General features: G+C 45.2%; 1 protein-coding gene across 1 annotated transcript in view; it reads left to right on the top strand.

Annotated features, from left to right (window-relative positions):
* Positions 1 to 12,997, top strand: part of LOC138767776 (oocyte zinc finger protein XlCOF6-like) — an 83,914-nt gene continuing 70,917 nt past the window's right edge. The window contains exons 1-3 of the mRNA XM_069945546.1: positions 1 to 134; positions 243 to 416; positions 508 to 631. Coding sequence (XP_069801647.1) covers positions 24 to 134; positions 243 to 416; positions 508 to 631 — 409 coding nt within the window. The 5' untranslated portion in view covers positions 1 to 23. The remainder of the gene's footprint in view (positions 135 to 242; positions 417 to 507; positions 632 to 12,997) is intronic.

Below are 12,997 nucleotides of genomic sequence, written 5' to 3'. Positions count from 1 at the left end.
CTACAGAGCTCTCACAGCTAAATATGATGGTCCTTCATATCACTTACCCCCCAAGGATGGAGAAGGAGAGAGAGCAGATGGCGGGAAGGATACTAGACCTCACCCTAGAGATAATCTACTGGATAACTGGAGAGGTGAGAGTCTCACATGACGTCCCTTGTATCTCTAGTAATAAAGCAGGTAAATGACTGGAGGGGAAGGATTGTTAGACTCTCTGTAGTGATCAGTGTCACCATACACAGGATTACACAGTAGTGAAGAAGGGGTCTGGTGAGTGTGTGACGCCCCCTGGTGTCAGGTCAGGAGGCTGGAGCAGGACCCAGAGCCCCATCACCGAGCCTCCACCTCAGTCACTGATACATGAGCAGAAGATTCTAGAACTTACCTCCAGGATGACTGAGCTGCTGACTGGAGAGGTGAGCAATGCTGCTGGGAATGCTGGGACATTATACAATAACACCAAGGGGTGAGGGGTCTGGAGGATAATTGTATCATTGTCTGTGTCAGGTTCCTATAAGGTGTCAGGATGTCTCTGTCTATTTCTCCATGGAGGAGTGGGAGTATATAGAAGGACACAAGGATCTGTACCAGGATGTCATGATGGAGGATCAGCAGCCCCTCACATCACCAGGTAAGAGGAGAGGAAACACTAGGGTTATGGATCTCCTGGATCCCCCATCATCTGATCATCACATATATACAATGTATTCAGTCACTGTGATTATTTCCTATAGATGGATCCAGTAGTAGAAGTCCACCAGAGAGATGTCCCCGTCCTCTATATTCCCAGGATTGTAAAGAGGAAAAGGAGCAAGATATCCTGCTGGATCATCCGGTATATTATTGTGGATATGATCATTATGGCAGCCTCATCTAGAATACACAGATCAGTTATGAGTAGTTGATCCTTGTCTTATAGGATTTTTTCCCTTCTTCCTCAGGCCCATAATGTGGCATCTGTGCAGGAAAGTTGTGGAGGAAAGACAAGTGGCCAGGAAGAGGCCATGTCCGTGCCAGAGAATGGTGAGACTTTACATGATAAAATGACATGATCAGCCAACAAACAAGCAAACTCTAGTCCCCGACACTGTTACACAGGGTGTAATAACCTATTCAGACAATAATGACCCTAGCGTCAGGGGCGTAGCTAGGGGTTCAGCCTAGGGGGGGCGAGTGAGACTGAGTGGACCCCCTCATTAAAATAATGGCAGGCCATGGGTTAGGACGCCTAGGAGAAGAGGCTTAGGGTTGGTTAAGTATTAGGAACTACCTGCCAGGATGTAAATTTATAATTCCCCCCCCCCCCCCGTCTTGTCATGTAGTCATATTCCCTCCTGTGACCCCCATCTCCGCGTATTCCTCCAGTGTCCCCCATCTCCTCATATTCCCCCCTGTGCCCCCCATCTCCTTATATTCCTCCCCGTGTCCCCCATCTCCTCATATTCCCCCCTGTGCCCCCCATCTCCTTATATTCCTCCCCGTGTCCCCCATCCCCTGATATTCCTCCCTGTGTCCCCCATCCCCTCATATTCCTACCTGTGTCCCCATCTCCTCATATCCCCTCCTGTGTCCCCCATCTCCTCATATTCCCCCTGTGTCCCCCATCCCCTCATATTCCTCCCTGTGTCCCCCATCCCCTCATATTCCTCGCTGTGTCCCCCATCTCATATTCCCTCCTGTGTCCCCCATCTCCTTATATTCCCCTCCTGTGTCCCCCATCTTCTTATATTCCCCCTGTGTCCTCCATCTCCTTATATTCCTCCTGTGTCCCCATTTCCTCATATTCCCTCCTGTGTCCTCCATCCCCTCATATTCCCTCCTGTGTCCCCCATCCCCTCATATTCCCTCCTGTGTCCCCCATCCCCTCATATTCCCTCCTGTGTCCCCCATCCCCTCATATTCCCTCCTGTGTCCCCCAACTCCTCATATTCCCTCCTGTGTCCCCATCTCCTCATATTCCCTCCTGTGTCCCCCATCTCCTCATATTCCCTCCTGTGTCCTCCATCTCCTCATATTCCCCCTGTGTCCCCCATCTCCTCATATTCCCTCCTGTGTCCCCCATCTCCTCATATTCCCTCCTGTGTCCTCCATCTCCTCATATTCCCCCTGTGTCCCCCATCTCCTCATATTCCCCCTGTGTCCCCCATCTCCTCATATTCCCTCCTATGTCCCCCATCTCCTCTTATTCCCTCTTGTGTCCCCCATCTCCTCATATTCCCTCCTGTGTCCCCCATCTCCTCATATTCCCTCCTGTGTCCCCCATCTCCTCATATTCCCTCCTATGTCCCCCATCTCCTCATATTCCCTCTTGTGTCCCCCATCTCCTCATATTCCCTCCTGTGTCCCCCATCTCCTCATATTCCCCCTGTGTCCCCATCTCCTCATATTCCCCCTGTGTCCCCCATCTCCTCATATTCCCTCCTATGTCCCCCATCTCCTCATATTCCCTCCTATGTCCCCCATCTCCTCATATTCCCTCTTGTGTCCCCCATCTCCTCATATTCCCTCCTGTGTCCCCCATCTCCTCATATTCCCTCTTGTGTCCCCCATCTCCTCATATTCCCTCCTATGTCCCCCATCTCCTCATATTCCCTCTTGTGTCCCCCATCTCCTCATATTCCCTCCTGTGTCCCCCATCTCCTCATATTCCCTCCTGTGTCCCCATCTCCTCATATTCCCTCCTGTGTCCCCCATCCCCTCATATTCTCTCCTGTGTCCCCCATCCCCTCATATTCCCTCCTGTGTCCTCCATCCCCTCATATTCCCTCCTGTGTCCCCCATCTCCTCATATTCCCCCTGTGTCCCCATCTCCTCATATTCCCTCCTGTGTCCCCCATCCCCTCATATTCTCTCCTGTGTCCCCCATCTCCTCATATTCCCCCTGTGTCCCCATCTCCTCATATTCCTCCTGTGTCCCCATCTCCTCATATTCCTCCTGTGTCCCCCATCTCCTCATATTCCCTCCTGTGTCCCCCATCCCCTCATATTCCCTCCTGTGTCCTCCATCTCCTCATATTCCCCTCCTGTGTCCCCCATCTCCTCATATTCCCTCCTGTGTCCCCCATCTCCTCATATTCCCTCCTGTGTCCTCCATCTCCTCATATTCCCTCCTGTGTCCTCCATCTCCTCATATTCCCCTCCTGTGTCCCCCATCTCCTCATATTCCCCTCCTGTGTCCCCCATCTCCTCATATTCCCCCCTGTAAGCAAGTGGATCACTGCAGTGTGTATACAGCTGTATATAGAGGACATAACATACACTACACTGTATATGTTAGCAGATAGCTCCACTAGGTGCAGTGAGGGCAGCCATGTCTGCTACAGCCATCACAATAGAGACCTCACCCCTGAGAGGCGCAGCAGCTCTGCCTCCCTCTTCTCTCCCATCAGCCTCATCTTATTCCATACACTGTGCCCGAGGGGAGCAGGACTCTACAGGACCTCCAAGTGGCTAAAGGACCTGTGGTGACGTCACTCCCATGTGACCAGCTTCTTGCGTGGGTGGGGCTATCTTCAGGCTGCCTGTAGTGTGGCAGGGCGCTCCTATAGTGGAGAAGCAAGGAGTCCGGCATCACGCTGGAGTCCCTGCTTCTGCACGTATATTCCGTGGGCGGTACGCTATTAGCGTAGCACACCCTGTAATATGCATACAGGAGCAGAGACATCAGTCTGTGGCTGATGTCTCTGCTCCTATAGTTCAGTGAGCAGTCATGCATATAATATATGCATGGCTGCTCACTGTGCAGGGGGGCCACTATAGCTAATCACCCCTGGAGAGCTCAGTGGGCCCCCTGGTAGGGTGGGCCCCGGAGCGGCAGCCCCCCTTGCCCCCACCTATTTTCACTACTGCCTAGCGTCATAAGGCCCTTAATCCTGAAGTGGCATAGTGGTCTGTACCATTTCTTTCAGGATATTGGGATTCAGGTTACAGTTTCTACGGTGTATTGCTCTGTCCTTATGATGTGAATTTATTAGACAGCAAAATATAATCTTAAAGGGGAACTCTGGATAAGAAAAACTTTTTTGCTGAGCACAGGCTGATGATGCAGACAGGGGGCAGGGCATGATGTCACAGGAGGCTTGGCTGGATCCCCCAATCACTTGAGTGATTCACCATCTCTGACCAGCCAGAAGCAGGTGGAGCATTATTTTACTGATTGTGATGGGTGGGGACTGTGATGATCAGCTGAGAGAAAGCATTGCATTCTGGGAACTACTCAACCAGGAAGGACAGAAACACAATACAGAACAAAATCCCCCCCCCCCCCCAAACAAATGGATTTTGGTAGTTTCAAAACTGGGATAGATAGGTAAGTAATGCTATATGCTTCTTCAGAAGTTTCTTTTTTTTACCTCTACCTGGAGTTCCCCTTTAAGGATACATTGATGTAATTTAAATAGAGTGCAATTGGCTTAAGAACATTGAGGACATTGTAAAAATTTAAGATAGGGAATAGACATACTTTGAGTTTGGCACCACAGAATGTAGCCAGGTAGTGTCTGTTCATAAACTAACAATAAGGCCTAGTTTACATATATTAGTTGCATCCGTTTCTGTTTTTTCCAAAGATATTGACCACAACTGATGCCAAAAAGGCATGGTTCCCTAACCCTGTCCTAAAGGGTGCTGGGGGGCTTTCCCCAGACAGGGACTTCTCTATGGAGCGCCGGAGGCAAAAGCCAGAGGATGCATAATGCATGCGTCTGTGCACGGCGTGTCTCCGGCGCTCCATTCACTTTAGTGGATGCGGTGCCAGATAGCTGAGCTGGCCGTACGTCAGAACGCTGCATGTAGCGTTCTGATGTGCGGTCTGTCCATCGGTCCGGCGGCATCAGTTGTGGAACGGATCATCTGAGCTGTCCCATTGAAAACAATAGGATCAGTTCAGAGATGCGTTTCCCTCCGGTGCTTCTCTACTGCGCCTGAGGGAAACGACGACGGATCGACGCAAGTATGTAAACTAGGCCTAACACATTGGCTTCAGGTTTCTGTGTGGTGTCTGTTTATTTTGCAGACATTGAGCAGACAAAAAATTACTGCTTGAATGCAAATGTAATGTGAATCTAGCTTTACATGACAGGTAGTCAGTCAAAGGATAGGGAAAGGACAAAGGATAGGAAAAGTGAAAATTATCATAGTTTCCTTGAACTACATAAACAACAAGAAAAACTGAAAGTGTTGACCCTTTTTTTTTTTTTTTTTTTTTTTTTTAATTTTTATAAAGTTTATTTAACATAAATAGAATTCACAATACAAACCACCTTAGCTCTCGTCCCAAAATCAGGACAATCGCACATATACAAATCTTATTTACCCCAATACATCAATCAGAAATAATTGTAATATCATAGAAACAAACCCTCCCCTCCCCCATAACCCCCCCCCCCTACCAGCCACAGAACGAGAGAGACAAAGGAAGAGGAAAAAAATAAATAAATAAATAAAATTCACCACTTCCTCCACAACCGCTTACACTTATCCTCTCTACTCCTAATACCCCTAGCCTCCCACCAATCATACCTTTTGATCACATTCACTTGACTTATCCACTCCTCTATTGAAGGTCCCGTCTTCCCTATCCAGTTTCTCAAGATTACCAATCTTGCCAAGAACAATACTTTAACCAAAAGATTTCCCTCTAACTGTAATTCCGGTTTTTCCCCCAAAACTGCCACCTCTAATGTGAGTTGCCCTTTACAGATACCTTTATTATCCAGAACTTCCATTACTCCTATCCAGTATTCTTTAATCTTAGAACATAGCCAGAACATATGGGTCAGATCTGCCTCCCCCTCTCCACATCTATCACAGCATGAGCTCTCCCGGACTCCCACCTTGTGCAAAAACAATGGTGAATAATGAACTCTGTGCAATATTTTAAATTGTATAAGTTTGTATTCAGGATTCTGTGATACATTATTAACACTCTTAAGCATACCCTTCCATCTAGATTCTGAAAGTGATCCACACACCCTCTCCCATTTAGCCTTAAGGGCGGGCACCCTTAATTCATATCTTTCTTCCAATAATATTGTGTACACCCGTGAAGGAAGCCCCTTCCCTTTTGTCAAAGCCATAACTTTTTCCATTCCTTCATTACAGAAAATAAAAAAACTCTCTTTATTACGTGTTCTATTAACCGCGTGTTTTAATTGTGCATAAAAAAATCTATTTTGCCAGGTATCTACATAACCTATAAAGAGATCTTCCCATTTCCTGAGAAGACCTCCCTCAAAGAAAAACTGTACTTTACTATGTCCAAACTCCTTCCAAAACTTCCTGACCCTTTAAAAGAGGATGTAATGGAAGAGGATGAGAAAAAGGCCAATCTATCAAAAGCATTTCTCTCTGTTGTAGTAATATGGGAAAATTCAATGACAAAAGTCAATGGCATCTTGCAAATTCTTGATTGTCACCTGAATAACCCAGTGAATAGAAAGCAAAAATGAAGAGACTAAAATAAACGAATGACTGTATGATATTTATCTAAATGAGCAGCTTTACAAGATTTTTCTTTTTCTAGCTCCAGTACATGTAGACTGGAAAATACAGTTGACTGTCTGTTCTCTATACACTGCAATTTTATACTTTGTATCTAGAAGATTCTCTTTTTTAACTTATTTTGATGTATGACTTTCTCATTGTGTGACCTTTTCACAAATTTTAAATTACCAATTCTGTTTCTTTTTCCAGGTGAAGACAATAAGAAAAACTCTGTCGAACATCTCATTTTATCCCCTTGCTCTGAAGTAGGCAATGATCAATCACATAATGGCAAAAGAAGTACTGGATGTAAACATGTTGCAACTTCTGAAAATGGAAAACATCCTGCAAAGAAATCTCCTCTCCCAATGCAAGAGAGAATTCCCACTGATGAAAGACAGTGCTCAGAATGGAGAAAATATTTTAGTAAGAAATCCCATCCAGTTAGTCATCAGAGAATTCACACAGGGGAGAAGCTTTTTAAGTGTTTAGAATGTGGAAAATCCTTTGGACTGAAATCAACTCTTGTTAAACATCAGAGAATTCACACAGGAGAAAAGCCATTTTCATGTTCCGAATGCAGTAAATGTTTTAATAGTAAATCATATCTTGCTGAACATCTGAAAACTCACACAGGAGTGAAGTCATACTCATGTTCCGAATGCGGTAAATCTTTTAATTATAAATCAAATCTTGTGGAACATCAGAAAATTCACACAGGAGAGAAGCCGTTATCATGCTTTGAATGTGGGAAATGTTTTAGCAAGAAATCTCACCTTGTTAGTCATTATAGAACTCACACAGGGGAGAAGCCATTTTCATGTTCAGAATGTGGGAAGTCTTTTAGTCTTAAATCGTCTCTTGTTAAACATCAGAAAACTCACACAGGGGAGAAGCCGTTTTTATGTTCAGAATGTGGGAAATCATTTAGCCTTAAACCAGATCTTGTTAGACATCAGAGAACGCACACGGGGGAGAAGCCATTTTCATGCACAGAATGTGGGAAATCTTTTAGTCAGAAATCAGATGTTGTTAAACATCAGAGAATTCACACAGGAATTAAACCATTTTCTTGTTTAGAATGTGGCAAAAGTTTTAGTGAAAAATCAAGTCTAGTTAAACATTACAGAATTCACACAGGGGAGAAGCTGTTTTCATGCTCAGAATGTGGGAAATGTGTTATTCAGAAATCAGATCTTGTTAGACATCATAGTTCACACAAGGAAGAAGCTGTTTAGAGAACTTACACAGTGGAGAAGCTATTTTAATGCTCAGAATGTGGTAAGTGTTTAGCAAATGATATATTGTTGTACATCTGATAAAGATGTCTGTCTAGCAAAAAGATCACAGAGGAGATTTATCAAACTGGTGTAAAGTAGAATTGTCTTAGTTGCCCCTAGCAACCAATCAGATTCCACTTTCCTCACAGATTGTTCAAAAATGAAAAGTGGAATCTGATTGGTTGCTAGGGGCAGCAAAGACAATTCTACTTTACACCAGTTTGATGAATCTCCCACCTTGTCTCCTCAGAGAATGAAAGTAGATGTGAGTTTTATCTAGAAGTGAAGTTTACAAAAAAAAGTTATAGAGGTGTAAGGAGATAATACACATACAAAGGCTTTAAACTTTTAAGGCTAAATTCTGGCTACTTGTCATTGGGGGTCTCATTAGAAATCATTCCATTGATAAGAAATTAACACCTATCACTCACTTGGACATGCAATTATTATATTCACTATAGCTGTCCATGCCCCCCATCCTTATCTCCTATACCAGGATCCTATAGGAAACAAATTCCTATGTGGGACACACAGATTCCAGGGGCGGAAGGCAATATTTTCTTATACTAAGCAAAAGTATACAAAAAAGCAGTATATACTATTTCATGCAAATAATAGTAATTAATTACTAGCAATATATATTGTCATTTCTTTGTAACATCAGAGAAGCTATGCATCACCACTGAACTCCTTAATAAAATAAGAATTATTTGCCGTTAGATGACGGCCATCCACTTTATTTTAGCAGTGTGAGAACATAGCCTTTCTGTGTTTTCACTCCACTCCTGGTTTTTGGTTGAAAAATACTGACAAAAATACTGAGCAAACATACTGTGTGTGAAATGTTTTGGGCCATCATTCAGGAGAGAAGGCATTTTATTGTACTATACAGAAGAGAAACTTTTAAGACATGACTGGACATATGTGCTTTATAGAAAAATCTCAATATAAATGTTAGAATAAAAAAACTCCAATAAACCCCACTATTGCTGCCTATAGGTCTCCCTGATTTGTTACTACATGAGAGATAACGCCTGGGCCGCAACTGCTCCTCTGCCCCTGTCTTTAGCGGACGCTGCAACCCAAGTGCTGGGCTCGGCACTGCTCTCACTTTGGCCCCTCGAGGCGCCTCACCCCTCCCTGTTCCTGCTCCTTCCTCTCCTGGCTGGCGCGCGTTGGCTCATTCAGATTTAAAGGGCCACTGCACCCTTAATTGAATGCAGTATGCAGCCTTTTCCTATAAAGCCCTGCTATCTCATGGCCTCTGCTTGCTACCCTAAGCACTGTGGTCCTCTTAGCCTATGATTTCTGCCTGTGTTTCCTGCTGTGTCCCTGTCTGCCTACACTGTCTCCTGCTGTACCTCGTCTGCCACTGCAAGCAAACCAAACCAGGGATAGCAACCTGGGGGTCACCTGCCGCAGCAATCCCACCCTGCCTTGTGGTGGGCTCTGGTGAAGACCAGCAGCCTCTTAGACTCCGCGGTTTACATCATCGCTAGCGGCAGTCGCTCACGTTGTTACAGAAGTGTCCAACAGCAATATAGTGTCTTTGTAGTGACTATATACACTTGCCCACATTGCAACACCACCAGCACTAGACACTCCTAGTCCATAGACTGTTACACCACCACCATCACTAGAAACACCTACCCTGTACACTGCAACACCACCACCACTAGAAACACCTACCCTGTACACTGCAACACCACCACCACTAGACACTACTGCCCTGTACACTGTAACACCACCACAAGTAGATCTTCTGAAACTCCCTGACGATAAACTTCAGAGGCAGTATTCTGAAAATACGTGTCTCTGCTGTGCATTTTATACGCACAACTGCCAACTAAAAGCGGAAAACTCCAGCGCCTAGGGTCATTGGGAGAGGTGAGCCTAGGTGACAAGACTGCTCTCCTAAACTCTACATCCCAGTATCACTCAGCAGTGGAAAGACCTGTATGTCTGTGTCTGCATTTATAAACTCTGATGTTGCTGAAAATTATGTCAGCATAGCCTTGGTGCTTCAATGTCAGCTGCCAACTATCCGCTAGGAGAAACCATTGGTCATTTTGGACCATTGGACATTTGTCATTTGACAATCCCTTCCTGAACCCAGCCCATTGATCACTATTCCTGTGGGTGCCCTGCATTCTGAGTAGATCTTTCTTTTATTCCCTGACTGGCTCTGCTGACTCTGTTTGCTTTGGTCTGCACTGGCTACAACTGCGATCTCTGGTTGTGGACTGGCAAACTGAGCAGATTCTCCAGTGGGGTACTCACATTCCCTGCTTGTTTGAGGTTCTGCCTCCCACACCATTTGGTCTCCCTGGTGTTCTCCTACAATATGCAGTGTACAGTGAGGGCCAAAAGTTTTGAGAATTATACAAATATTTATTTTTCCAAAGTCTACTGCTTCAGTTTTTAAAATGGCAATTTGCATATACTCCAGAATGTTATAAAGAGTGATCAACTTAACAGCAATTACTTGCAAAGTCACTATTTGCCTAAAAAATTAACTTTATCCCCTAAGGGTATAAACCCACATATCGTATAAGCAGCGTATTTACTGCTGCGATACGCAGCAAATACGCAGCAGATTAGATCTAAATAACTGAACACAGCATCAAATCTGCACCAACAAATCTGCTGCGTATTTGTTGCGTATCTGCTGTGTATACGGTGTGTGGGTTTGTACCCTAAAACACATTTCAACATCATTGCAGCCCTGCCTTAAAAGGACCAGCTAACATTGTTTCAGTGATTGCTCCATTAACAAAGGTGTGGGTGTTGATGAGGACAGGGCTGGAGATCAATCTGTCATGATTAAGTAAGAATGACACCACTGGACACTTTAAAGGGAACCAATCAGCCCGTTTGGGCTGATATGGTTCCCTTGAGCATTGTATAAAGCCCCTGGAGCTGCCCCAGAACGTAGCGGCCGCGGCCGCAGCAGGTGCTTTACAACGGAGAAAATGACTTTTATTCCCCGGCTCGTGACTAGATATGAGCGGGGAAGTAGTCATGGTGGGTGGCTCCCCGCTCGTATCTAGTCACTGCGCTCTGCCTGTCAGCGTGCTCGGCGGGCAGAGAGGCCAGTAACGGACCTCTCTGCCTGTCAATCATCCCCTCTGAGCGCGCTGACAGGCAGAGCGCAGTGACTAGATACGAGTCGCGGCCGCTCCAGGTGCTTTATACAATGCTCAAGGGAACCATATCAGCCCAAAAGGGCTGATTGGTTCCCTTTAAAAGGAGGCTGGTGTCATCATTGCACTTCACAAAAATGGCCTCACAGAGAAGAGTATCGCAGCTAGATAGATTGCACCTCAGTTAACAATCTATCGCATCATCAAGACTTCAAGGAGAAAGGTTCCATTGTTGCCAAAAAGGCTCCAGGGCACCAAAGACCAGCAAGCGCCATGACCGTCTCTTAAAAGTGTTTCAGCTGCGGGATCGGGCTACCAGCAGTGCAGAGCTTGCTCAGGAATGGAAGCAGGCAGGTGTGAGTGCATCTGCACTGTGCACTGTGAGACTGCGGAGACTCTTGGAGCAAGGCCTGGTCTCAAGGAGGGCAGCAAAGAAGCCACTTCTTTTCAGAAAAAACATCAGGGACAGACTGATATTCAGCAAAAGGTCCAGGGAGTGGACTGCTGAGGACTGGGGTAAAGTCATTTTCTCTGATGAATCCTCTTTCCGATTGTTTGGGACATCTGGAAAACAGCTTATTCGGAGAAGACGAGGTGAGTGCTACCACCAGTCTTGTCTTATGCCAAATGTAAAGCATCCTGAAACCATTCATGTGTGGGGTTGAATCTCTGCCAAGGGAATTGGCTCTCTCACAATCTTGTCTAAAAACACAGCCATGAATAAAGAATGGTACCAGAATGTCCTCCAAGAGCAACTTCTCCCAACCATCCAAGAGCAGTTTGGCGATCAACAATGCCTTTTCCAGCATGATGGAGCACCTTGCCATAATGCAAAGGTGATAACTAAATGACTCATGGAACAAAATATAGAGATTTTGGGTCCATGGCCTGGAAACTCCCCAGATCTTAATCCCATTGAGAACTTGTGGTCAATTACCAAGAGCCGGGTGGACAAACAAAAACCAACAAATTCTGACAAAATGCAAGCATTGTTTGTGTAAGAATGGACTGCTGGCAGGATTTGGTCCAGACGTTGATTGAGAGCAGCCAGGGAGAATTGCAGAAGTCCTGAAGAAGAAGGGTCAACACTGCAAATATTGACTTGCTGCATTAACTCATTCTGTCAATATAAGCTTTTGTTACTCATAATATGATTGCAATTATATTTCTGTTGGTGATAAAAACATCATGTGAAAATATAATATTTGTCATTCTCAAAACTTTTGGCCATGATTGTACGCTAATGTCTTCAGCAAAAATAAGGCAGAGACATTACCACCCCATAGCCCGTATGACTGCCCAATAGAACTCTTGCCTAGGACTTCTCCTCACACAGAAGGGATTATCCGTTATCTGTACAAGAACATAACAAGGTAGGAATACATTAAGGAAATCCTGAAGAGGTGGTTTATCAGGAAATCTACCTAGCTGGCAGAAGCGGGCTTCTTTGTACAAAAGATGAATGGAGCTCTTCCCCACTGCATAGATTACTATGAATTATACAAAATTATAAAACAAATATCCTCTGATCTCTGAACTGTTTGATCGTATGCGAGGGGCACAAATTTTCTCTGGATCTGCGTGGGGCCTACAATCTGATCCGAATCTGTGAAGGGGACGAGTGGAAGGCGGCTTTTAACACTTGTGCCGCCCACTATGAGTATCTGGTCATGCCATTGGGCTCTGTAATGCTTCTGTGGTGTTTTAGGAATTTGTGAACGGCATCTTTCAAGACCTATTTATGCGTCTTGAACTGGCCCCGCTGACAAGGTCATGCGAGCCATCCATAGATTCCTAGGCTTCGGAAATTTCTTCTCCTTGATAGCTCCAATATCTGCCATGACCAGAAAGGTGATGGATGCCAAGAAGTGGTCTCCAGAGGCCAAAATCACCTGTGTTCAGTTAAAAGGCTGTGTTCTCCAGTTCAGGTGTGGTTTGCTATTAGGGCTCCCTTTACTTTAATGGAACGGAGTTGCAAAACCCCACCCAAATTGTAGACAAGGGTGGTGCTGTCTCTGGAAGAATATGGCCGTGTTTTTCTAAGGCCCGAAACGGATTCTGCGCCGAAATTCTGTGCGGAATCCCTGTGGA

The sequence above is a fragment of the Dendropsophus ebraccatus genome, chromosome 11 (assembly GCF_027789765.1).
Source record: "Dendropsophus ebraccatus isolate aDenEbr1 chromosome 11, aDenEbr1.pat, whole genome shotgun sequence".
Lineage (NCBI taxonomy): Eukaryota > Metazoa > Chordata > Amphibia > Anura > Hylidae > Dendropsophus > Dendropsophus ebraccatus.
The sequence above is the reverse complement of the archived record's forward strand: the minus strand, read 5'-3'. Positions and strand labels throughout refer to the sequence as shown.